The following is a 27,715-nucleotide window of genomic DNA, read 5'->3' as shown; positions in this document are numbered from 1 at the left end:
GATAGTCATATGACTATGTCAGTAAGTGCCTCCCCATCAGAGTGAACGTGTCTATGTTTTGGGCTCTTCTTACTGAAGTGGCCTCTGCATCTGTCAGGAGGCGCTTGCACGGCAGGTCTCTGTCTAGGTCTTTGTCTGCGGGGCTGGTATTTGACTGGTGAACATTGCTTGACCCCTTCTGGTTGTTAAAAGGTTGAAATGCTTCCATGTAGGTCATCAGCTACTCCTGAGTTACCCCACCCTTGGCCCAGTCAGAGGGTAAATCCCAGTTCAGCAAGGTCTTCAGAACCAAGGACAGCATATGTTGCCATGTGAATACCTTTGCCATGGGAAGTGAGTGAAAGTCTCTTAGTCATATCGTACTCTTTGCCATCCCACAGACTGTAGCCCTCCAGGCTTCTCTGTCTATGGAATTCTGGAGTGGGTAGCCAAAGCCTTCTCCAGGGGACCTTCCAACCCAGGGATCAAACCTGGGTCTCCTGCATTGCAGGCAGATTCTTTACCTTCTGAGCCACCAGGGAAGCTTGAGAATCATTGTTAAATGTTTTGAATATTATCGCCCATGACATATAGACATATTTAGTTATAACTCTTGGATTCTGCTTATGGATGTTGCTCTTAGTTTATGAGAAGATATTTTACATCTTTTTGGATTACATGGTCCTGGTGGCAAGGCGGCTGATGAACCTGCTTAGGGTTTATGCTTTAGCTGCTCGCTCTAGTTCTACCTAAGATAATAGTGCTGGAATGTTAGTGCTCTGCTGGTTGCCTCAGAGTAAGTGTCTTCCTGAAGTCATTCTGACAATAGTTTGGGCCATTTAAGATTTTTGTTTTTGAGCACTTCAAGTTTCTCTAAATATTTGAATTGTTTAAGAGCCCTGCTGCTAAGTTGCTTCAGTCATGTCCGACTCTGTGCGACCCCAGAGACGGCAGCTCACCAGGCTCCCCTGTCCCTGGGATTTTCCAGGCAAGAACGCTGGAGTGGGTTGCCATTTCCTTCTCCAGTGCATGAAAGTGAAAAGTGAAAGTGAAGTCGCTCAGTTGTGTCCGACTCCTAGCGACCCCATGGACTGCAGCCTACCAGGCTCCTCCGCCCATGGGATTTTCCAGGCAAGAGTACTGGAGTGGGATGCCATTGCCTTCTCCAAGAGCCCTATTCAGCAGCTTTAACATGAAAGTGTCAAGAGCAAGAGTTAATTACTTTCTTCTCCCACTGGACAGAACCTTTGGTTACATCAAACTGATATAGATACTGAATATTCTAAGTAGGAATGCTGTTTTTAGATATTTGTAATACATATTTCTGTCTTAATAGTACTGGACATGATATTTTGTGCAATATAGAATTTTTCCCTGTATTCCAACTAACAAGTTCAAAGTATACTTTTCAAAAATATACATGTACAATTTTTTCCATATATATATATCTGAAAAAACTGCATCCAAATAAAATAAAAGAATGTTACATAGATTTTCTGGTTTGATTTATATTTTTATTCAAGTGCTAATACATAAGTTAATGTCATTATAGAAGTATATTATGCATGAGCTGTTCTTTATTTTTTGATTCCATCTTAATGGTTGTATTTAATTGTTTTTGGTTTTATAACCAGGGAAACAAACAATGAATTTTTTACATGTATTTCTCTTTCCTTGTGGATAATCACTTTTCTCTGTAAAAGTAGTGAGAAATAAGTCTCAAAGATTGAGATGAGTATAGTAAATTGATGTTAGTGCAAATAGAAATTTAGATAACCTCCTGCTGTGTCTGCTGATTCATCTTTTTATAAGGATAAAAAGTATCGGTTTTACCAAGTAAGGGCTTCCCTGATAGTTCAGTTGGTAAGGAATCCACCTGCACTGCAGGAGACCCCAGTTCGATTCCTGGGTCGGGAAGATCCACCGGAGAAGGGATAGGCTACCCACTCCAGTATTCTTGGGCTTCCCTTGTGGCTCAGCTGGTAAAGAATCCGCCTGCAAGCAGCGGTCTAAAAATTTTTTTTAATTAGAGTGATTTCTTTGTTTTACTTGCATACATTATCAGAATGACCATCTTAATATATTGTTGAACTCATTCAGTATTACCCCTTTACAAAAAGATAGATCTTACCACTTTGCTCACAATTAAGATTATGTTGGATAGGAGGTAGTATTAGGAGGTGGGGTTCACAGGCACAGTCTAAAGGGGGTGCTCAGCCTTTCAGTCTCGTTTTGTTTCTGAGCTAGATAATGAAGTGCTTTTCTTTCTTTGTCTCTTTTTTTCAGTTGTAGATTGAAAAATAAATGGAACTACTTCATTATATATACTAGATAGAATCTTGAAATACCCAGAAAAATAAAAATCACCTCTAGTTCTACAATGAGATATTTACTGTTAATTCTAGTGTATTTTCCATTCTTTTCTATGCATTTAAATATACTGAAAGCATGACTTCTATTCTGATTTAACAAGAGATTCTTAACCTTTTTGTGCTGTGGACAAAATAGCTTTAAATGCAAAAAATAAAATACATAGGATTACAAAGGAAACTAGTTATACTGAATATAGAAACTAAATATGAAAACAAATGTGTGATATATTAAACGCATGAATGAGAAACTTCTCACACCCCTCTGTACATGGTGCAGATTGGATTTGCTAATTCTTTGAGGGGGAAAGTTGACCTTGCCTTAAAAAAACTACTAGAAATGGAGTTTCAGGTCATTTCCTTTCATTCAACCTTTTGTCTTTAAAACCATTAAGCAGAGTTACTTTCTCCTTTGTAGTGCTTTCGTTCCATTGAATCTTCCTGATAACAAAAATTCTACAGAGTGGGAAAAGGTGAAGTTCCTGTTTGAAGAACTTGGAAGTAGTCGTAAGTATTCTTTAAAAAAAAGTCCATAGTAATTCATATTTCACGATACTTGTCACTTTCTTTGAAAGGTGTCTGTTTTACACTGCTAAGAATTTACCTTCATAATTCTTTTAACTCATGGTTTAAAGGATGCTAGGTAGATGAGGAATCCATCTAGCTGTTGTACTCTCTTGACTTCTTTATGAAAGTACCATGTTGAAAAGAAAAGGTGATCTTCAAAGTATTTTAGCAGTAAAGGTTTTATAATTTCTGTGTGGTCTTTAATTCACTTAGGATATATAGAGTAATATGTTAAATATGCTAGATACTGGTTTTTATCTTTAAACTGAAAGAACTTTATATTGCTCTTTGATCCTGATTAGGTAATTTTTTGTGGAATATAAATTGGAGAGTTTTTTGTTGTTTTTTAGTGCCCTTTTTGCCATTTGCCACTTGAGGATCTTAGTTTCCCAACTAGGGATCAAACCTGTGTCCCCTGCAATGGAAACACCCAGTCCTAGCTGCTGGACCACCAGAGAATTCCCCAATTACAGAGGTTTTATGTGGATGAAATGATACTTTATTATAAATTTACCTCACCAAAACATTTTGAAGTTCCTTTTCCAAAAGTTTTTCTTGCCTTAATCAGCATAGCCTACATTTTTAGAGGGGGAAAGAAAGCAGGTTTAGGAAGTCAGTTTAAGAAAGTTTTTTATCATTAAAAAATTAGTATTTTAGAAACTGCTATCAAATAAGAATGGGCATTTTGTTATTCAAAATTTCATGTACATTTGAACATAGTAACTATTTTCAAAGAAACCTAGAAAATTTATAAACGTGGAAAATTCTTACTGCTTTTTATATTTATTCTTTTTACGGTACTGCACATTCTTTGATCAGTACTTCTTTCTCTTTACCTAGATACAGTATTAAGTGATGATTAAACTAAGTCTTAAAATCTTTGCTGTACAACTTCTTAATTTTCTTGCTTTCCACTTAAGATTTCGTCTTGTAAATTGTGGTCCATTAACATCTTGCTGATACCAGCAAGAAGACGGTAGCAGGCCTGGCATCTAATGATACTGCATGTCAGGGTTTATGCATCTGAGCCTGTTGCTGAGAAAGAAATTGCTTCTTTTCCTGCAGTTAACTCCTTCAGGTCTCTTGAGTAACTACCCTTTTGCCCTGAACACTTTTCTCTCTAAGTTTTGCTGGTTTTTGAGTGCTAGTATAACTTGAATCCCTGGTGGCTCAGACAGTAAAGAATCTGCCTGCGATGCAGGAGACCCAGGTTCGATCCCTGGTTGGGAAGATCCCCTGGAGAAGGGAATGGCCTTCCCAATATTCTTGCCTAGAGAATTCCATGGACAGAGAAGCCCAGCAGGCTACAGTCAATGGGGTCGCAAAGAGTCGGACCCGAGTGAGTGACCAATACATAACACACACATAACTTGAATCGGCAGTTGTATAGGTAGCATTATTGTTCTACAGGCAGCATTACTGTTGTAATGCTACCTATATAATTACTTGCTGTAATCTCTTTAGTCTTAATTAACATTTAAAAAACCTCAAATCTTAAACACTATATTTTAGAGTACATTTTGTTTATCACTGTTAGTAATATTAATTTTTTTGATTGGCCAGGTATCTTAGCAGAACACTCCTCTTTATCAATTCTAAGATGCATATTTTTACATGTTTTCATATCTCTGATTTTGTGATGCATTTTATAAGTGAAAATACCTTAAAGTTGCTATTAGCCAAATGCCTGGCCTCTCCTAGTTGTATGAATACTTTTTGTTGATACTTCTGCTGCTGCTGCTGCTGCTAAGTCGCTTCAGTCGTGTCCGACTCTGTGCAACACCAGAGACGGCAGCCCACCAGGCTCCTCCGTCCCTGGGATTCTCCAGGCAAGAATACTGGAGTGGGTTGCCATTTCCTTCTCCAATGCATGAAAGTGAAAAGTGAAAGTGAAGTCAGTTAGTCATGCAGTCGTGTCCAACTCTTAGCAACCCCATAGGCGGCAGCCCACCAGGCTCCTCCGTCCCTGGGATTCTCCAGGCAAGAATACTGGAGTGGGTGCCATTTCCTTCTCCAATGCATGAAAGTGAAAAGTGAAAGTGATGTCTCTCAGTCGTGTCCGACTCTTAGCAACCCCATGGACTGCAGCCCACCAGGCTCCTCCATCCATGGGATTTTCCAGGCAAGAGGACTGGAGTGGGGTGCCACTGCCTTCTCCTGTTGATACTTCTAGTAAGATCAAAAAAGTAACGACATCAGTGTCTTTGATTTGGTAAAATGTAGTATTACAGTTTCAAAAACTGAGGCTTAAAAATCTGCCTCGCACAGTTTCTGAGCTTGTCAGTAATATGTTCTCCCTAAGTATTATATTTTAAAACTAAGACATTAGTTTTAATAAGGTAGATCATTCTAATTTTTATTATCATTTGATATTGATAAAATGAATTAATTTAATAATTATATTTGGTTCCACAGGACCTGCATTTAACCTAGGTCAATACTGGTCTAGTAAAACCTGTATTAAAAGTAGAACAATTAGTATTATTCTAATTTGAATATTAGACTAATATTTAATATTAGAATATTTAAGGATATATGCATATTAATATTCTTAATATTTAAGAATATTCAAATTTGCATAGTACTTCATTGCCTTATCTGGCATGTTTATTTGAAAGTGTCACTCTCACAACCCACTCTTTGGTCTTCCGTGAAAGTGAAAGTGAAAGTGTTAGTTTTCAGTTGTCTCTGATTCTGTGTGACTCCATAGACTGTAGCCCACCAGGCTTATCCACCCATGGGATTTTCCAGGCAAGAAGACTGGAGTGGGTTGCCATTTCCTTTTCCAGGTGATCTTCCTGACCCAGGGATTGAACCAGGGTCTCCTACATTGTGGGCAGACTCTTCACAGTCTGAGCCACCAGGGAAGCCTCTTCCTTTAAGAGGTTTCTTAAATATAACTTGGTAGCATAGTATTTCCAGAGAAGGCAATGGCACCCCACTCCAGTACTCTTGCCTGGAAAATCCCATGGATGGAGGAGCCTGGTAGGCTGCAGTCCATGGGGTCGGTAAGAGTTGGACACGACTGAGCGACTTCACTTTCACACTTCACTTTCATGCATTGGAGAAGGCAATGGCACCCCACTCCAGTGTTCTCGCCTGGAGAATCCCGGGGACGGGGGAGCCTGATAGGCTGCAGTCCATGGGGCCGCACAGAGTCGGACACGACTGAAGCGACTTAGCAGCAGCAGCAGCAGCAGCACAGTATTTCTGCTTTTGTATTATCTTTGAAACAATTTTCTATTTATTTGCGTTTTTTTTTTTCTAAGGGAGAATGCTAGCTCCTTTCAAGTTAAAGAGGGAAATAAACTCTTTACGATTTTAGGTATAAGCTGTATTTTTCAAACTTACTTGAAAGTTAAGAACAAAGAAACTAGGAGTTTGAGATTGAGCAGAAGGGGAAGAAAGGGTCAAGGACAGTGACATTCCTATCATGTTATTTCTCAACGTCTGCCATTGAGAAAGGCCAGGGAATTTTTTGGCCAACTTTTGAGCATCTGATATTCTGCTGGTTTCTTTTTAGGCTCAATAATTAGGCAGTGATTTCCTTTAATTTTAAGAGGTGTGAGGGGAAAAAAGTCTTACTCTGAAAGATCTTTAAGAATTCCATTTATGAAGAGCTATTTTAAAACTTTTCCATTTGAAGTTAGCACTTCAAGAATGGGATAATGCATATGGGGTTTATTCCTTTGGAATGTGTGAGAAACCCAATTTTTATATTTATATTGATTTGTTGAATATAAACATTTGAATAGCTATATATTTTTAACATTGTTTTTCTTCCTTTGCAGATGGTTTAGCTGCCTTGTCATTTTCCATTAGTTCTCTGACCTTGGTTGGAATGTTGGCAGCTATAATCTACACAGTAAGTGTAATGGTGATAATTGAGTTAAAATTAAAGAATCACTTTATGAAGCAATTTTTGCCTTATTAATATATTCAGTTTAGCTCTGTTTTCCTCTTTAATATTTAGTACTTTCTTCATTTTTTCTTGAGAAGAGGATACATTTTTAATTACTTACCTGTATTTGTGAAATTTAGTGTTCAGAAATAAATTTTGTAAGTTGTGAACCTTTAAGTGGTTATATACGATGTAATAATAGATTCAGTGATTTATAAGCATAATAGAACTGTGAACCATAGATCAGTATCTGCTATGAATCGAGTAGATTTATCTTATTTGGGGATGGTGCTAGCAGTAAAGAACCCACCTGCCAATGCAGGAGACGTAAGAGATGGGGGTTCAATCCCTGGGTAGGGAAGAACCCCTGGAAGAGGGCATGGCAACCCACTCTGGCACAACCCACATGGCAGTATTTTTTCCTGGAGAAGCCCATGGACAGAGGAGTGTGGCAGGCTGCAGTCCATGGGGTCACAGAGTCGGACTCAACTGAAGTGACTTAGCATGCATGTCACTTGTGTGTGTGCTCACTTGCTCAGTGTGTCCGACTCTTTGCAGCCCTATGGACGGACTGTAGACCACCAGGCTCCTTTGTCCATCGGTTTTTCCTGGAAAGAATACTGGAGTGGGTTGCCGTTTCCTCCTCCGGGGGATCTTCCCAACTTTGGGATCTAACCCACGTCTCCTGCATTGCAGGCAGGTTTCTTTCACTGTTGAGCCACTGGGAAAGCCCATTTGGGGATATAGAGCTTTTAAAGTCAGGTATTTTTCATAACTTGGTATTTCTTTAGTATAAAGAATCTAAACTTATACTGTCAAAAACTTTTTTTTTTCCAGTCTCTCTGGGAATGGTATGACATGAATTATAATAGCCTGACTAACTTGTGTACAGACGGCTTTTTCGGTTTTTTGCTCAAATTATAGAGGAAAATCTGGTAAAAATGCTTCTTGCCTGCCTCCCAAAAGAAAGCTGTTCAGGAAGCTTTAAACTGTATAGAACCTTTTTCAGATTAATGAAGTTGCAAAGATGGAAAATACTGGTTATAAAGAAAATATTTTGGGGCTTGTTCCAGTGTCTTCCTTGAAACATAAATGGGCTATTAGATAGCAGAATCTAGTTTTGTTAGATAATCATTCAAGTGTCATAATGTGTAATAAAAGAAGTCTGAAATACGTGCATTTTAGTATCTTTCAGGTGCTTATTTGAGTACTCAGTTTTCTTATTCATTGCCATTTTTGCTTTTTTCATGTTTACTACACAAGGAAGATATCAGTGGGTAATTAACCTCCTATCTGACACAATATATGTACAGCAGGAGCATTGTCTTTTAGAAAACATTCACAAGTTAATAACATAATAGGGTTAGACTTGGACTCTATTTGCTGATCTGTGACTGATCTGTTACGCTGATCATGGGTTTGCCTTTTACCCTTTGTGGGTCAATGTCTTCGCTATTAGATGAGAATAAAAAATAACCTCTTAAGGATTTTTGAAGGTCTACGTCAAATGATACTTTTTTGTAAAATGCTTTGAAAACTGTAGGGAAATGAGGATGCAGCAGTCAGTGAAAGATGAGTCAAGAGAAATGATCAGAAAAAGAGGAATCCAACAAGCAGGATCTTCGTCAGAAACCAAGAAGGCTCTGCGACTTTCCCTGACTGCTCCAGTTCCATGAGTGCTGGTCAGAGAGGCAGGACTGCTTGTCGGGGATGAAGAACTTTTTGTTTCCGATCAGGAGCCGCAGCCATGGGACCACATTGTCCTGCGCCAGTTTCCTGAGTCCTGACCCTCACAGGGACACATGAAGAGCACCCAGCGGGACTGTCAGAGAGCTGGGGCCTCAGGGTACAGGGCGGCTGAATCTTTCCAATGTCCTGGAGACATGCCTGTCTTTGCTTCAGAGGAAGATACTGTCTTTGTCTCCCAGGCTCTTTGCTGCAAAAACATTCTTGAAAAGATTGTGCAGGAAAAAAAAGGGCAGCGAGTGCCTGGCTTGCAAGATGTACAGAAGTGAGAGACCCATGGAGAATTGTCTTCCGACAGTCAAGAGGCGGATGCTGTGAAGATACAGCACGCAGACGGCAGTGAGGGCCGGAAGTAGCTTCTCTGATCTGAGCAGAGATTGGATTGAGGTGGACGCACAGAGCCGTGCAGGGAGGGCAATGCAGGCTCCTGGGGAGGGCACCGCACTGTGCTCAGACGGGGGTGGGTGGGGGTGGGTGGGGTGCGGTGCGGCCAGCCGAGCAGGTGCAGTCGGGGGGAGGCAGTGAGTGCCCAGAGAGATGGCCAGAGGGCAGCTCTGCGTGCCCTGTGGGCTGTGCCTAGGATTTTGGATTTTATTCCGACTGAGATGAGAAGCCACTGGAAGTTTCTAAATGTTATGAAAAGTAATACATTCTGACTAACATTGTGGAAAATTCTGAAAGAGATGGGAATACCAGACCACCTGACCTGCCTCTTGAGAAACCTATATGCAGGTAAGGAAGCAACACTTAGAACTGGACATGGAACAACAGACTGGTTCCAAATAGGAAAGGAGTACATCAAGGCTGTATATTGTCACCCTGCTTATTTAACTTCTATGCAGAGTACATCATGAGAAACGCTGGGCTGGATAAAGCACAAGCTGGAATCAAGATTGCCAGGAGAAATATCAATAACCTCAGATATGCAGATGACACCACCTTATGGCAGAAAGTGAAGAGGAACAAAAGAACCTCTTTATGAAAGTGAAAGAGGAGAGTGAAAAAGTTGGCCTAAAGCTCAACATTTGGAAAACTAAGATCATGGTATCTGGTCCCATCACTTCATGGGAAATAGATGGGGAAACAGTGGAAACAGTGTCAGACTTTATTTTTGGGGGCTCCAAAATCACTGCAGATGGTGATTGCAGCCATGAAATAAAAGAGGCTTACTCCTTGGAAGGAAAGTTATGACCAACCTAGATAGCATATTCAAAAGCAGAGACATTACTTTGCCAACAAAGATCCATCTACTCGGGTATGGTTTTTCCAGTGGTCATGTATGGATGTGAGAGTTGGACTATGAAGAAAGCTGAGCACCAAAGAATTGATGCTTTTGAACTGTGGTGTTGGAGAAGACTCTTGAGAGTCCCTTGGACTGCAAGGAGATCCAACCATTCCATTCTAAAGAGATCAGTCCTGGATGGTCATTGGAAGGACTGACACTAAAGCTGAAACTCCAATACTTTGGCCACCTCATTCGAAGAGTTGACTCATTGGAAAAGACCTGATGCTGGGAGGGATTGGGGGCAGGAGGAGAAGGAGACAACAGAGAATGAGATGGCTGGATGGTGTCACTGACTCGATGGGCGTGAGTTTGAGTAAACTCCGGGAGTTGGTGATGGACAGGGAGGCCTGGCGTGCTGTGATTCATGGGGTTGCAAAGAGTTAACAGGACTGAGTGCTGAGTGACTGAACTGAACTGAACATTGTAACAGTATTGCTTCCATGGGTCTGAATTAAGCTGTGGAGCTGATGAATGGGAATGGGGAAAATATGGGAAATGATTAGAACTCTTTGAAAGAGAGCTTCCCTACAGGAACAATATTATTGTTAAGGTAAATATTTCAAACTCATATATTTTATATTGAAATGGATACTGAAAATTATGTATGCCATCAAATCAAGTATAATGATCACACTGGCTTGGTTAAGATACCCTTGTGCGTGTGTACTGAGTCATTTCATTCATATCCGACTCCTTGCAACCCTGTGGACTATATAGCGTGCCAGGCTCCTCTGTCCATGGGGTTTTCCAACACTGGAAGTGGGTTACCATTTCCTTCTCCAGGGGATCTTCTTGACCCATAGATTGATTCGTGTCTCCTGCATTGCAGGGCAGTTCTTGACTGCTGAGCCTCTAGGGAAGCCCTTGACTCTGAGTACAAGAAATTAATTATTAAAGGTAAAATCATGTCTGTTCTAGAATCTGTAGTTATTAGTATTGAAACTACAGAAGCTTTTGTAGTTTATATGTCAGTTGAGTGTGAATTTCTTAGGTACACACTGTTGTTTAGTTCAGAAACTAGTTGATTATTTAAATTTTATTGATAATATCCACTGTACCGCATCTAAAGGAATAGCCAAATAATTGGGCACCGAATTTTAGAAGTATGTCAAATGACACGTTATCTTACATAGTGTTTTCAACTTAAATTGAAAGAGAATCCGCTACTTTTTAAATTAAAAAAAAATAAAAAACCGAACTTCTAGGCACAATTACTTACGCAGACGTTTTAATTTTTTGGTGCCACCAAGTGGGGAAATGTTGAATAATGCTGTTTTCATATAAAATGAATCAAATGGACCACTGAAATGGCTATAAGTACAGAGACTACTGAACTTATTATGTACATGCATGCTAAGTCCTTTAAGTTGTGTCTGACTCTTTGTGACCCTATAATATGTAGCCCACCATAGGCTCCTGTGTCCATGGGATTCTTCAGGAAAGAATACTGGAGTGAGTTGCCATGCCCCCCACCCCCAGGGGATCTTCCTGACCCAGGGATCGAACCTGCCTCTCTTCCATCTCCTGCATTGGTAGGCAGGCTCTTTACCACTGTGCCACCTAGACTGTGTGTGTGTTAGTCACTCAGTCGTGTCCGACTCTTTGTGACCCCACAGACTGTAGCCTGCGAGGCTTCTCTGTCCATGGAATTCTCCAGGCAAGAACACTGGAGTGGACTGCCATTCCCTCCTCCAGAGAAACTTCCCAACCCAGGGATTGAACCCTGGTCTCCTGCCTCACAGACGGACTCTTTACCATTTGAGCTACAGGGAAATCTTGTGCTACCTAGAAAGCGCTTTTAATTATGTACACTTACCAGTAAAAAAAAAAAATGAACATGTCTTCCAGGAGTTTATGAATTATGTATATACATATGTGTGTGTATGTGTGTATATATATATATATTTATGCTAAATGTGCTATGCTTAGTTGCTCAGTCGTGTCCGACTCTTTTGCGACCCTGTGGACTGTCATCTACCAGGCTCCTCTGTCCATGGGATTCTCTAGGCAAGAATACTGGAGTGAGTTGCCATTTCCTCCTCCAGGGGATCTTCCTGATTCAGGGATCGAACTTGTGTCTCTTGTGTCTCATGCGTTGGCAGGTGGGTTCTTTACCACTAGCGCCACCTGTATAAATTTACTATAAATGAAACTAATGGATTAAAGAAAATTGTGTTGTTTAGTCGCTAAGTCATGTCTGACTATTTTTCTGATACCATGGACTATTAGCCCTCCAGGCTCCTCTGTCCATGTGATTTTCCAGGCCAGAATACTGGAGAAAATTAGAGTGATAAATTAAGGATTTTAACATAGAACTAAAGCGGTGGTTCTGAATAACCGTTGAAGACAGAACTCTGCTTTACATGCTCAGTCATTCAGCCTTGCCTGTGGCAGCGTGCTTGCCTGAGTCTCTGACCTGATTGTAAGATGCGCCTCTCCTTGTGTGCCTCCCTGATGGCTCAGTTGGTACCACTGTAAGGGAAGGGTCCCTGCCATGCTGTCTTATCATTTATAATCTTTGTTTTATATCAGTGACAAGTGTTTTGGCCTTACATGCTTAAAAAATCAGATCAATCTTCATGCAAAATAAGGCAAATATACGTGAAATAAGTTGTAAAGGTATTCCTAAAACTTCACATTTGGAACATCTCTTCTCAGTCACTTTTTTGGATTGACTGTTCATGTCCATGTTTCACTATAGAGTGTCTTTTATGCTGTCAAAAGAATTGATGAGACAGCTTTTCTTGAGTGCTCAACTTGTCTCTTGGAATGTCTTTGAAGCTGCCGACACACCCACTGTGTAAATTTAAGCTGTTTTTGTTTTTGTTGTGTTATTGTTTCTTCCCTTGTAACCTGAGTAGCAAAATACAAAAATGTCTTCTGCTTTGGGTACCTTTTTTTCTTAAGCTTATAAAGCCTCTGACTATTGCATTGCTAGGAAATGTGGAATCATAATTGTTCCAGTAAAGTTTTGCTTCACTGCTTGCTCTTTTGCTCTGTGTTTCCTTACACATTAACTTTTTCCTTTAATGTTAAATCAGAGTACTATCTTATAAGACGTTGTAAGTGGCAGTTTAACTCACTAGTTGTACCACAAATGCATGTAACTCTACCAGAGAAGTAAGTGTAATCTAACCAGCTATGACTAAATTTGTGAATATCTGGGTGATGACCGCTGTGCCATGACTTCTGCCTTGCCTGTGTTCATAAGATGCATTCAAATTTTGCTGGTGTTAAATATGAGAAAAAAAATACATAGCTTCCGTGGTGGCTCAGTTGGTAAAGAATCTGCCTGTAATGCAAGAGACCACCGCCAGTGCAGGAGCCCCTGTTTTGGTCCCTGGGTTGGAAATGTCCCCTGGAGAAGGCCGGGGCAACCCACTCCAGTATGCTTACCTGGGATGTCCCATGGAGAGGAGCCTGGTGCACTACAGTCCATGGGGTCGCAGGAGTTGGACACGACTTAGCAACTGAACTACCAACTACATATACACACACACACATACATACATACATGTATTTTAGAATCAGTGAACACTTAGACTGGAAATATTTACTGAATAAATGTTGAGTTGTTTCACTAGTTTCGGCATCCGTGTCCTTGAATAATAGGTTTTATAAGTATATTCAGGACATGTGTTCAGTTTATAGGCAGTGCTTAGCATTGTCTACAAAAGGTAGAGAGAGATGGCAGGGAAAATGTGTTTTCATGGGGCAAGAGCATATTAGAAATGTTTTAGTTTGTATATGTTCTTTCAAAACATTTGAGTTTTAAAATGCAGATGGTGGTTTATTTTTGGAAATTGAAACAAATGATATTAGAGGCAAGTATGGCTGACCTGGACGCATTTTAAGTGATAGAATCTCTTTAGCCTTGTTGATTTTCTGGCATTTCACTAGAGGGCAGTAGTAAGCAATGAAAGTTTTGTGCTTCTGAAAAATGATAGTCTTCATACAAGTTTTTCAAAGAAATCTGAGGTTAAAATCAAAAGATTATTGTTTAAGGATCTTAAAGTTGTAATGAATAAATACTTTGTATAATGTGTTATGTCATTTATCATAATCTAAATATTATAGTTAAATTTCCTGTTAGTCACTGAAACTTAAGCATGTAATCCAGAAACAAGCTAGGTAACCAAAATAGTAATTGCTCTCTTTTACTTGTTCTCTTCAGACAGTAATTCCCAAAAAGATGTTGTATTCTGGCCTCATGTTACCACAGGGTGTTGTGAAGGACATACATTTTTTCCCCCAAATTTTTGCATTACTCCAATGCATGAAAGTGGAAAGTGAAAGTGAAGTCACTCAGTCGTGTCTGACTCTTAGCGACCCCATGGACTGCAGCCCACCAGGCTCCTCCATCCGTGGGATTTTCCAGGCAAGAGTACTGGAGTGGGTTGCCATTGCCTTCTCCCATGTAAGCTATAGTAGTTCAATAACTCTTCTAAAAAATGTGTAAGTTCCATGTAAGGAAGAGAGTTCATGTGAATAAAGAACTCTTTAAAACATTTTTTTGGTTAAGTATTATTTTCTTAGAGAAGTTATTTTATGTTCACTCTTGGAATAAAGGTAGGAAAAAGAAAAACAGACCTAGTCCTTACATATCAAACAGTTTACTGCAGTTGTTACTCACTTGGCTGAGAAATCCGTCTTGTCACGAACTTGCTGCATGATTCTGATAAATTACAAGTTTGGCAGACTTAGTGATAAAACAGATGTGCAGAGCAATAATGTTCATGTCCAGTGTTCTGCACTATAATTGAATTACAAGCAAGGCACATTTACAAATCAAGGAACGTTTCTCAGATGTGGTGTGATTAAGCTGAGACCTGAAGGGCATTGGACTTGGCTAGTGAAGTGAGGTGAGCAGGGAGGCGTTTTGCTAAGGCACTGCAGATTCTGCATGTGGCCCCAGGGCAGAGCTGAAGGCCGAAGCTGCAGCGAGGAGGAGCTGTGAGCAAGAGGCATGAGGATGGGGTGGGAGGGCTGGGTCATGAAGAGCTTTTGCAGGCCAGGATTAGACGCTGATCATCCTCGCACTGGAAAGAAGTGCACACTGCTTTGTCAAACAGTCACTCGTGAAATTCTGATACATATAAAAATAGGTGAACGGAGTAGCATCACTCTGGCTGGAGTGGCAGCCTACCCCTCGTCTCCCTGCCCTCTGACCTGCTCTGTTGATTCTGATAGCCCCAACCCAGAATCCCAGGGACTCCCACCGGTGCAAATACCCTTATGGGTCCTGGAGAGTCTCAGTGGATGTTAGCTAGGGGAATGCCATGATCTAACTTGAGTGTGAGAGATTGCTTCAGAAACAGTCTGGAAGATGGATTTATAGTGAGGGAGACCCAGCAAACTGGTTAGGAAAATTTAGATTACTTTGTGTTTGACAGTAAACTCTAAGTAGGTGTCACATTTTAATACTGAGTAGGGTACAGATTCCTTGAGTTCTGAGGTTAGTATATTTAGAGATCCAGATCCATCAAACAGAATAGCAAGCATTGGGATAAAATAAGCTTCGTTTGAAACTGATTGGGCAAGACAGAAATATACCTGGGCATAAACTGGGTTTTTTTTGCCTTGGCAGTTGGTTATAAATAGCAATATGGACTTGTGATAAAATGGTATGTGAGACTGGAGAATGACTGAATGGTTATCATGTAATACTCATCGAAGTCTTAAAGTATTTACTTTTTTCAATAATGTTTAAAAAATGTGGAGCTACTAGAAGAACAGGAATAGGACAGTCCTGTAGGGGAATGGTAACAATCTCTGTGGACTACACTCAAGGAGATCACACCAGTCAATCCTAAAGGAAATCAATTCTGAATGTTCAGTGGAAGGACTGATGCTGAAGCTCCAGTACTTTGGCCACCTGATGACTCATTGGTAAAGACCCTGGTGCTGGGAAAGATTTGAAGGCAGGAGGAGACGGGAATGACAGAGGATGAGACGGTTGGATGGCATCTCTGACTCAATGGACATGAGTTTGAGCAAGCTCTGGGAGACGGTGAAGGACAGGGAGGCCTGGCATGCTGCAGTCCGTGGGGTTGCAGAAAATCGGACATGACTGGGTGACGATACAACAACAACAGCAGTCTCTGGGCACCTTGTTTTCCATAGACTTTTTTCTTTACACTTTCAGTGTTTTGAGGATATAAAATTTACTGTTAAAAATAATTTAAACCTTATTATGTATTTCCTTTTTATATTTTACCAAGGTCATTAGGAGTATAAACTTGACAAGAATTTAATTAGAAGAAAATTATTCTACTCTGTCCAAATTATGTATTTTTTCAAATACAAACAGAACCTTTCCCCAACCTCTCCTTTTTGTTTTTCTTGTTTTTGGCTGATTTGGAAATCGTGAGAACATTAACTTATATTTTAACAATATTTAAAATGCAAGGTTTTAAGTATTTCTCCTTTAGAAAATGCAAGGATTTGCGTATTGGGTAATAATTTCAGCTAGTTACTTATCTAAATACAATAAGCTATAGAGTTACTCTTACTTGATAGAACTGGTGATTTCTGAATTCCTTTTAGTCATATTCTTTGTTTGCATTCTCTCTTAATTAAAAAAGAACCCTGAAATGTCAGAATTTATGATTTCATATATGAATTGTGATTTAATCAATATTTAATCAATGTCTAAAGGAGACCCAGTGAGAATATCAAAATGATTCAGAATGACACTAAACATATTTGAGATCATCCTGGGAGTTGAAAACCAGGTAGTAGAGCATAAGAGAAAATCTGCAGGATCACTCAGAACATTTTAGAGTTTGGGGTTAAGCCTAAGAAGTAGAGCATTGATCACTTCTGTCCACATTCATTATTTAAATTCAGTCTCATGACCCTGCCTAACATGACCCTGCTGGCTAAAGTAGTTTGGTAGTATCTCAGGTAGAAAATGTAAAAGATTTAAATGCGTAATTTTATATCGACTTTAGAGCCTGTTGCTGCAATGAGTGAATGATCATCATCGCAGCAAAGAGATAATGGTTGTCAGTTTTTCTTCTAAGGATTTAAGGTCAATAATGATTTTGAATAATGGTCACATGGCATTTGCTATTAAGTGTTTCTAATAGTTACAATAAAACTTCATATTTGGGACTGGCTAGTAGAGAATTGGATAGTATAAAATAATGTTTATTCTTAATGCTGATTAAAATTTTGAAATTTCTTATAGGAATTAAAATACTTAGCAAAAAGATTGTAAGTATTTAGAACTTACAAATAAACTACATACAGATCATTTGTATGCTAATCAAATAAAATGTATGTTAAAATATATTTTACTAAGAGTTTACTACATGTACTTGGATAAAATTGTTTTTTTCCACAGAAAATAATTTTGTAAATTGTTTTTACTGATTTAGACTTATCTTAACCCCTGATTAGCTTGCAGTCATGATTTATTACTTTGACAAAGTATTATATTTACATTAATTTGGTAACTTGTCCTTTGAGAAGTAGATATTATCTATTCTAGGAGTAGTTAGTAATACAGTATAATGTACATAGTATAACTCTGTGTAACTAAATATGTAATAAACAGGAGAATCATGAGACCGCATAGTCACGGTTCACTCCCATTTACTCTGTTCTTCAGTGACTGTGCCCCTCACAACTGCTTACTCTTTGTTATTACTTCAAAGGACATTTATTGTACCTGAAAATTGTGTATTAATATATTTAAAATAGTATTGCTAACACTAGTCTTGCTTTTGTTTCTTTCAGGCCTATGGCATGTCGGCGTTACCTTTAAATCTGATTAAAGGCACGCGAAATGCTGCTTATGAGCGTCTGGAAAACACTGAAGACATTGAAGAAGTAGAGCAGCACATCCAAACAATTAAATCAAAGGTGAGTTGGTATTTTATTGCCGTTGAGGGTCATAAAAGTACTTTGTCTTTGAGCTGCTTTCTGTTGTGACTTAGACATTGGTGAGCCTATATTTTGATACTGTTTGAATTTTTGTGCAGCATGTCTTTAAAAAACTACTGTCTATAAAATGTAGGACGCTGACAGTTTGAGAATTTTTATCTGTGTGTAACAACTGAAACACAGAAGTTCTACTTACATATGGCCATTACTTTGCTAGTTCCCAGGTGTGCTGATGCCATATGCAATATCGGAGTGCACTGTATCACTTACGTTCAGGTTTTATGTACTAGTTTTTCTTCCTCTATCACCTTCAACTAATATGTAAATCTTATTTATAGAACATAGGAAAAAATGGAAAGTTTTCTAAATAATTGTATTAAACTATGATAATCCTGATACAGAAACCAGATGGTAATATGACACACAAAAAAAGAAAACTGTTTATATGACTGGTCTCTCTTATGAAAGTAGAGGCAAATAATTCAATATAAGTAAAAATATTAGCAATTCAAAAATGATGCTGTAGTAAGGAAATATTTCATAATTGTCAGACTAGGTTTATCCCAGGAATGCAAAGATGATATGTTAGAAAATAAAAGTAGTTTAATATATTGAGAATAAGTGAGAAATATAAACATCTTAATAGATGCCAATGAATCCTTATTTAGAGTCAATTTGTAGTTACTACGTTTAGAGAAGAGTCTTACCAAATTGGAAGAGAAGAAACTATTTGGCAACGGAAGCCTCTGTGAGCTTGGTGCCTAATGAGGAAAGGAATATTTTTGTTAAAGGCACATATAGGCAGTAGTGTCTGTCCTCTTCCTGGAGGTCTTGGTCAGATAAGAAATGTGGGAGGAAGAGGGAAGAAAAGGGAAGTAACTTGGGTTATTTGAAGATCTTATCTACCAAAAAAATCTAAAAGAATGAACTGACAAACTAATAGAACTAATAAAAGTTCATCAAGGTGCCCGTTCATGTGTACAAATCATTAACCAGGTGGAGGATGTAATAGAAAATGATCTCATTCACAGTAACTGTGAACTATAAAATAATAAGAAATGTCAGAATCTTCTTAGTGAAAATTATAAAATTTATTGAAATAATGTAATAGAAGACTGAAATAAATGAAGAACTTCATCAGTTCCTAATTGGGAAGATTCAATAATGTAGAGATGAGAGTTTCTCATAAGTTTAGGTGGAAATTCAGTATCATGTATAAAAGATAAAAAAATGAAATTTTCATAAACCTCCTGTTACTGCTAAGTCACTTCAATCATGTCCGACTCTGTGTGACCCCATAGACGGCAGCCCACCAGGCTCCCCCCGTCCCTGGGATTCTCCAGGCAAGAACACTGGAGTGGGTTGCCATTTCCTTCTCCAATGCACGAAAGTGAAAAGTGAAAGTGAAGTCGCTCAGTCATGTCTGACTCTTAGCGACCTCATGGACTTCAGCCTACCGGCTCCTCCATCCATGGGATTTTCCAGGCAAGAGTACTGGAGTGGGGTGCCATTGCTTTCTCTGTCACAAACCTCCTACTATGTAATAAAACAGATTCAGAATTTAAATCGAATTCATTTAGAAAATATTAGGAGAAAATAAAAGTAAAATTGTAATTTGTTGTGCAGAGGAATTTTCTAAACAAGACTGAGAACTCAAGTGCAAATTAAGAAATTGTTGAATTTAAAATTTTTATGTTTTTAAATTTATGTACCCAAAAAAGTGGCACCAAAAGGAATTTTAAGAACTAACAGTATTTTGAGAGGAAATAATCTGCAATATAGGTGATATATACTGAGCATCTATAAGTCAAGAAGAAGAAGGGACAAGCAATACATAGAAATAATGTATAAAAGACCTAAATCAATAGACAGTATACTGAAGGAGAAATTAACCTGCTCAGTGAAAATATGAAATGATCTTTCAGCTCATTAGTAATGAAGTTCACTAAGATCCCCCTTTGCATGGGTTGTGAGGAGTTTTCCAGAACATGGAACTTCCAGTGCTAAAATGAAAGTCCAGGATGGCTGGAAATTAAAGTAACTCAGTATTTTTTTTTTAATCCTTTGAAAATCTTAGAAAGTTTCCCTTTGTCATGTGAGAATATGGGGATAGGCATACTGTTTGTGGGAATATAAAATACACAGATTTCTAAAGAAAATTGAATGTTGTCACATGTGCCCAAACACATAACATGTACCTTTTAATAATTAAAGTTTCACATAACAGTTTGCACCAGTTTGTGGATCACAGCATTGTTGTAGTGAAGGGACTTGCATGTGTAGGGCCACCCAAGATGGACATGTCACAGTGTAGAGTTCTGACAAAGTGTGGTCCACTGAAGGAAGAAGTGGCAAACCATTCCTGTATTCTTGCCTGGAGAATCCCATGGACAGTATACAAAGGTGGAAAGATCCTGGAAGATGAGCCCCTCAGATTGGAAGATGTCCAGTATGTTATTGGGGAAGAGTGGAGAGCAACTATGAATAGCTCCAGAAAGAATGAAGTGGATGGGCCAAAGCGGAAATGATGCTTAGTTGTGGATGTGTCTGGTGTTGAAAGTAAAGTCTGATGCTATAAAGAACAATATTGCATAGAAACCTGGAATGTTAGGTCCGTGAATCAAGGTAAATTGGATGTGGTGAAGCAAAAGATGGCAAGATTGAACATGGACATCTTAGGAATCAGCGAACTAAAATGGACTAGAATGGGTGAATTTAATTCAGATGACCATTGTATCTACTACTGTGGGCAAGAATCCCTTAGAAGAAATGGAGTAGCCTTCATAGTCAACAAAACAGTCCAAAATGCAGTACTTGGGTGAAATCTCAGAAGCAACAGAATGATCTCAGTTCTTTTCCAAGGCAAACCATTCGATACCACAGTTATCCAAGTCAATGCCCCACCCCCTTGAAGCTAAAGAAGCTGAAGTTGACTGATTTTTATGAAGACCTACAACACCTTCTAGAACTAACACCTAAGGAAGATATAATTTTCATCTTTGGGAACTGGAATGCAAAAGTAGAAAATTAAGAGATACCTGGAATAACAGGCAAATCTGGCCTTGGAGTACAAAATGAAGCAGGGCAAAGGCCAACAGAGTTTTGTCAAGAGAACATGCCAGTCATAGCAAACATGGTTTTCCAACAACTGAAGAGATGACTCTACACATGAACCTCACCAGAAGGTCAACACTGAAATTAGACTGATTATATTCTTTGAAGCCAAAGATGGCTAGAAGCTCTATACAGTCAGCAGAAACAAGACATGGAGCTAACTGTGGCTCAGATCATGAGCTCCTTATGCAAAATTCAGGCTTAAGTTGAAGAAATTAGGGAAGACCACTAGGCCATTCAAATATGACCTCAGTCAAATCCCTTATGATTAAACAGGGGAGGAAATGATTGGATTCAAGGGATTAGATCTGGTAGACAGAGTACCTGAAGAACTATGGACAGAGATTCATAACATTGCACAGGAGGAAGGGAGCAAAACTATCCCAAAGAAAAAGAAATTCAAGGAGACAAAGTGGTTGTCTGAGGAAGCCCTACAAATAGCTGAGAAAAGAAGAGAAGCAAAAGGAGAAAGGGAAAGGTAAACCCAGCTGAATGCAGAGTTCCAGAGAGCAGCAAGGAGAGGTAAGGAGGTCTTCTTAAACCAACAGTGAAAAATGAGAGAGGAAAACAACAAAATGGGAAAGACTGCAGATGCTTTCAGGAAAATTGACGATGTCAGGGAACACTTCATGCAAGGATGGGCACGATAAAGGACATAAACAGTAAGGGCCTAACAGAGGCAGAAGAGATTAAGAAGTGGTGGCAAGAATACACAGAATTGTACTAAAATGGTCTTAATGACCCAGATAACCACAGTGGTGTGGTCACTCACCTAACATCAGACATCCTGGAGTGTGAAGTCAAGTGGGTCTTAGGGAGCATAACTGTGAACAAAGCTAGTGGTGGTGATGGAATCCCAACTGAGCTATTTCAAATCCTAAAAGATGATGCTGTGAAATTGCTGCACTCAATATGCCAGCAAATTTGGAAGACTCAGCAGTGGCCAAAGAGCTGGAAAAGGTCAATTTTCATTCCAGTCCCAAAGAAGGCCAAAGCCAAAGTATGTTCAGACTATCACACAGTTGGTCTCATTTCACATGCTAGCAAAGTAATGCTCAAAATCCTTTAAGCTAGGTTTCCACAGTACATGAAGTCCATAACTTCCAGATATACTATTGGTTTTAGAAAAGGCAGAGGAACCAGAGATCTAATTGCCAACATTAATTGGATCACAGAGAAAGCAAAGGAATTCCAGAAACACATCTACTTCTGCTTCATTGTCTACACTAAAGCCTTTGACTGTGTGGATCACAACAAACCTGGAAAATTCTTAAAGAGATGGAAATACCAGACCATGTTACAAACTGCTCTCTGAGAAGCTAGTATGTAGCTCAAAAACAAAAACAAACAAACAAACAAAACAGAACTGGACATGGAACTGACTGGTTCAACATTGGAAAAGGAATCCATCAAGGCTGTATATTGTCACCCTGCTTATTTAACTTAAATGCAGAGTACATTATGCAAGATACCAGGCTGGATGAATCACAAGCCAGAATCAAGATTGCTGGAAGAAATATGAACAACCTCATATATATAGATAATACCACTCATGGCACAAAGTGAAGAGGAACTAAAGAGCCTGTTGATGAAGATGAAAGAGGAGAGTGAAAAAGTTGGCTTGAAACTAAAAAAATTAAGATCCTGGTACCTGGTCCCATCACTTCATGGGAAATAGAAGGGAAAATGTGGAAGCAGTGATAGATTTTATTTTCTCAGGCTCTGAAATCACTGCAGATGGTGACTACAGCCATGAAATTAAGAGGCTTGCTCCTTGGAAGGAAAGCTATGACAAACCTAGAAAGCATACTTAAGAAACAGAGACATCACTTTGCCAACAGAGATCCATATAGTCAAAACTATGATTTACCAGTAGTTATGTATGCATTTGAGAGTTGGACCATAAGAAGGCTGAACGCTGAAGAACTGATGCTTTCAATCTGTGGTACTGGAGAAGACTTTTGAGAGTCCCTTGGACTGCAAGGAGATGAACCAGTCAATCCTAAAGGAGATCAGTCCTGAATATTCATTGGAAGGACTGATGCTAAAGCTGAAGCTCCAATACTTTGGCCACCTGATGCAAAGATCTGACTCATTGGGGAAGAAGTCTGATGCTGGGAAAGATTGAAGGCAACAGGAGAAGGGGGCAGCAGAGAATAGATGGTTAGAGAGCATCACTGACTCAATGGACATGAATTTGAGCAAACCCTGGGAGATGGTGGAGCACAAAGGAACAATCAGTCCTGAATATTCATTGGAAGCACTGATGCTAAAGCTGAAACTCCAATACTTTGGACACCTAATGCGAAGAACTGACTCCTTAGAAAAGACCTTGATGCTGGGAAAGATTAAAGGCAGGGGTAGAAGGGGACGACAGAGGATGAGATGGTTGGATGGCATCACTGACTTGATGGACATGAGTTTGAGCAAGCTCTGAGAGTTGGTGATGGACAGGGAAGCCTGGAGTGCTGCAGTCCACAGGGTCGTAAAGAGTCGGTCAGATATAACTGAGTGACTGAACTGACTGAATAAATGAATAGAATTACTATTACCAGCCCAAAGTTTTCTGAAGATTTGAGGAGAATAACCATAAAAGAACAGATCACTTTAGGCATAGGAAATGTTAGCTATTATGTAAAACATCAGTATGTTTGCATAGGGGGACGTGTATATACACAGAATTTTGTGTCCGATGTTGATCTCTGTTAGTTTCTGTGACAGTGGTAACCTCAAAAGAGGGAGTGGTCACTGGTGGACCATGGGAAGGGAAGCTTTTTTGCCTATATACAATGTAACTACATTTTTTCCCCAAAGGAAATAATTGGTTGACTGCTGGGTGCCTTTCCTGGTGTGTGTTTGAGCACATTTCTTCCCACAGTGGTTTTTGCTGTTGGCACAACAGAGCGGGCTCCATCCCTCACTCAAATAGGCAGATAAGTTGAGCTTGTTTTTCAGTGGATCGCTACATTAGTTTACTAAAAAATATGTTTTCCCTGAACTAGCGAAAGCCAATGGCAACCCACTCCAGTACTCTTGCCTAGAGAATCCCATGGACGCAGGAGCCTGGTGGGCTGCCGTCTACGGGGTCGCACAGAGTCGGACACGACTGAAGCGATTTAGCAGCAGCAGCAGCAAAAGCCAGCAGTGAAGTAAATCTACCTTGTTGGTGTCCTTTTGATATTAGAATGACAGTTGTGAGAAAAATTGTGAAGTACCACATGACTGAAGCGTGGTCTGGATCTGTCTGTGGAGAGAAGTGTTTCATTCCTCTAGTCTTCATAAAACAGTCTTGTGTAAGGTTCCTTTAAGGATGCACTCTGATAGTAAGCAGTGTACTTGACTTAAAGCAGTAAAGATAGTTAAATATAGTCCCATGGAATTCCCTGTAATTCCATGTAATTCCCTGGTGGCTTAGCCAGTAAAGAATCTGCCTGTAATGCAAGAAACCTGGATGTGATCCCTGGGTCAGGAAGCTCCCCTGGAGGAGGGAATGACAACCCATTCCACTCTTCTTGCCTGGAGAATCCCATGGACAGAGGAGCCTGATGGGCTACAGTCCATGGGTTGCAAAGAGCCAGACAGGACTGAGCGACTAATACTTTCCACTTTCCATGCAGAGTATGGTTTCTGGACCAGTAGCATCAGGACCTCCTGGGAATTTGGTAGAAAAGCAAAGTATAGGCCTCACCCAAGGCCTGACTGAGTCATATTCTCTTGGTGTGGGGTCTAGAAACCTGTGCTTAATGAAATGTCCTGTTGATTGTTAGGTGTGTTGAAGTTTGGGGAACAGCATAGTAAGGAAGAGACGGCTGGTTCCAGAAGAGCGTGGCAGTGCATCTGTGGAGATCACTGTGACCATGCGCACCCCTTGATGAAGGGCTATCCGGGCACTGTCTGCATGTGTCTGTTATTTCACATGACAGCACTCCATGCTGTGTTATAGACCACCGTGTGCTGTCTCTCCCAGCATCCTGTTTGAACCTTGAAAGGACTTTAACATTCTAATTATCTAATGTTTTTACATTTTAAAATGGTGCTGAGAATTTCCTGGCAGTCCAGTGGTTAGGACTCTGCACTTTCACTGCTGAGGACAAGGGTTCCATCCCTGGTCAGGAAACTAAGACCCCACACGCCATATGGTGCCACCCCAAATTTAAAAGTAATAAAAATGTCCCTTGTAAACATTTTCTTGGTCCTTCCAGTAAAAGCAAATGTATATTTCACCTTCTTAGTATTTAGCAGTTGTCTGATTATTGTGGTTTATTACTGTACGTGGTTGAAGGCACTTTGGGGCAGGGGGAGTTCACGAGGGAACGTGTCCCTGAGACACCACAGAAGGGTACTGCTCACGGTTACAGTCAATATCATATGAAAGTACAGGAGAATTATCTTCCGGAGAGGTCAGCCCAAGGAAACCTGACTCCTTTGCAAATGTACTTGGAGGGTAAGAAAATGCCAGTTCTTAGCAATTGTTATAAAATCACATGAGAAACGAATTGCCAATCCAGGTTCGATGCAGGATACAGGAAGCTTGGGGCTGGTGCACTGGGATGACCCAGAGGGATGGTATGAGGAGGGAGGTGGGAGAGGGGTTCAGGATTGGGAACACGTGTACACCCGTGGCGGATTCATGTTGATGTATGGCAAAACCAATACAATATTGTCAAGTAATTAGCCTTTTAAAAAGAAAAAAAAATCTTATGCTCAGCACATCCTAATCCTACATCCCCCTGCTGGTGTTTGAGTCAGGGACTGAGGAACATCAGCCCAGGTAAACGCTGGAACACAATCTCCTGACCAAGGGGAGGAGGAACATAGGGCTGGGTATGTGAAGGGATGGGGTGAGGAATTTGGAGGTGAAGGAGAGTGATCAAACAGAGAACATAAAGTGCCTCATAAAAGGGGTGTTTAAAAAGATATTATGTCTCTACATAACTTCACCATATTGAGTATTTGGAAAATAGGGATCAAGAAAAGTTTAGCATTAAATGTGCACGTGTTCTCATCACATTTTGACACTGACCTTGGTTCAGAGATGTGTATTCTCACATAGAAGTTATTGGGTTTTGCTTTTTTCCTTCAGATTGTAAATTTGCCTCAGGAGTCAAGTCCAACCTAAAAAGTTTTTGTTGTCTGAATCTGCTAAATCTGATGTGTACTCTATTAAGACCTTAATGGTAAAAAACTGTTTTATTTTGATCTGTTATTTGCAGAGCAAAGATGGTCGACCTTTGCCGGCAAGGGATAGACGCGCCTTAAAACAATTTGAAGAAAGGTTACGAACACTTCGGAAAAGAGAGAGGCGCTTAGAATTCATTGAAAATAGCTGGTGGACAAAATTCTGTGGTGCTCTACGTCCCCTGAAGGTAAATGGAGTTTTACAGAATTATGCTCTCTCTCTATGTAGCACCCCTCAGAGAGATTGATTCTTGTGGAAGCATTGCAGTGTGGCGCCTGGAGCATGGGTTTTAGAGTTAAAATCATCTGGTTTTAAATTGCAGCTCCGATGCCTGGCAGTTTGGGTAAGGTGCATAACCTCTCTGAGCTTTATTTACTCATGTGTAATGTAAGTGCTAGAGGCTTGAAGAAACTTAAAATATAGGTAAGTAATGTAGTATGCTTCTAGTTTTACAACTTTGTACTTTTCTATAGGAGATCTGGGACCCGTATTAGAACTTTTTCAATCAGATAGATTTCAGTATTCAAATTAAAAATTTCAACAGAATTTGCTTCATTGTGTGGTGGCATGTTTCTGAAAATATGTACAAGGTATTAAGATGAAAAACCATTAATTTCCCTTTTTTTTAAACCATCATTTGCTAGCCTTAAATTCTTCAGACTCGGGTCTTCCTCTCATAATTCAAAAGGAAATGGGGAAATTACCTGACTGCTTACCCTAAAAAGCTTCTTTTCTAAAAGAGTTCTTCAAAAACATAATCAGTTAGATCTACTGTATATCATTTTAAAACTGTCGGTTAGAATCAGTTTCTTTTTAAAGACTTACCCTAGTCTGTTTTCCCAAGGTGATTGTTTTCATACCACCAAAGGTATAAAGAAACTGTGCCCACCCTTAACTTAATTTTAAATTGTTTATATATTAGCTTCTTTATAGATATTTATAATCTGGTCACTAACAGCTGCCTTGTTTTAAATGCTTTGTGCCATTTCACTGTACCTGTGTTTAGAGGGACTTTCACAGCTTTATAAAGTGTGTAGAATGATTTCACCAAATGTAGGCTGTGGTTAGAGAAGATCCACATCGCTGCATAAAGCTGGGTGTCCTCCCAGGCCCATTGCATCGGGCCCCAAACAGTCGCTGACGTCCTTCTGTCACTGAGGTTAACTTTCACATGTTCTATGGAATCGTGGAAGGTACAGACTTTTGTCTGGCCTTGGCTCAGTTCAGTGCTTTTGAGGTTCACCCGTGTCACCGCATTTCTTTTCAGCAGTTCATTCTGTTTTCTTGCTGAGTATCATTCTGCTGTGTCTGTATCACAGCTTGTTTATCCATTCACCTGCTAATGGGGATTCAAGTTGTTTCCAGTTTGAGGCTGTTATGATTATATGCTGATATGAACATTTGTGTACAAATCTTTATGTAGACATTTATACATTCCTTCATTTTTCATTTTGTTCTTTTGAATCTTTTATTTTATATTGGGGGTTAGCAGATTAACAGTGTTGTGATGGTTTCAGGTCAACAGCGAAGGGACTTATTTTTCTTTTTGTTTGTACCTCATTTTTTCCAGTTTTTTTAAAAATCGATTTTTACCTGGGGGAAATTGCTTTACGATGTTGTGTTTGTTCCTGCCTACAAAGACACAAATTAGCCATGGAACTCAAGGAAGAAAATTAGTTTTGAGT

General features: G+C 39.6%; 1 protein-coding gene across 1 annotated transcript in view; it reads left to right on the top strand.

Moving 5' to 3' along the window:
• Nucleotides 1-27,715, top strand: part of LMBRD1 (LMBR1 domain containing 1) — a 132,504-nt gene that overhangs the window by 61,443 nt on the left and 43,346 nt on the right. The window contains exons 6-9 of the mRNA XM_027550855.1: nt 2,767-2,855; nt 6,707-6,780; nt 17,591-17,716; nt 26,065-26,217. Of these exons, the coding sequence (XP_027406656.1) occupies nt 2,767-2,855; nt 6,707-6,780; nt 17,591-17,716; nt 26,065-26,217 (442 nt within the window). The remainder of the gene's footprint in view (nt 1-2,766; nt 2,856-6,706; nt 6,781-17,590; nt 17,717-26,064; nt 26,218-27,715) is intronic.

Source organism: Bos indicus x Bos taurus, chromosome 9 (genome assembly GCF_003369695.1).
Source record: "Bos indicus x Bos taurus breed Angus x Brahman F1 hybrid chromosome 9, Bos_hybrid_MaternalHap_v2.0, whole genome shotgun sequence".
NCBI lineage: Eukaryota > Metazoa > Chordata > Mammalia > Artiodactyla > Bovidae > Bos > Bos indicus x Bos taurus.
The sequence above is the reverse complement of the archived record's forward strand: the minus strand, read 5'-3'. Positions and strand labels throughout refer to the sequence as shown.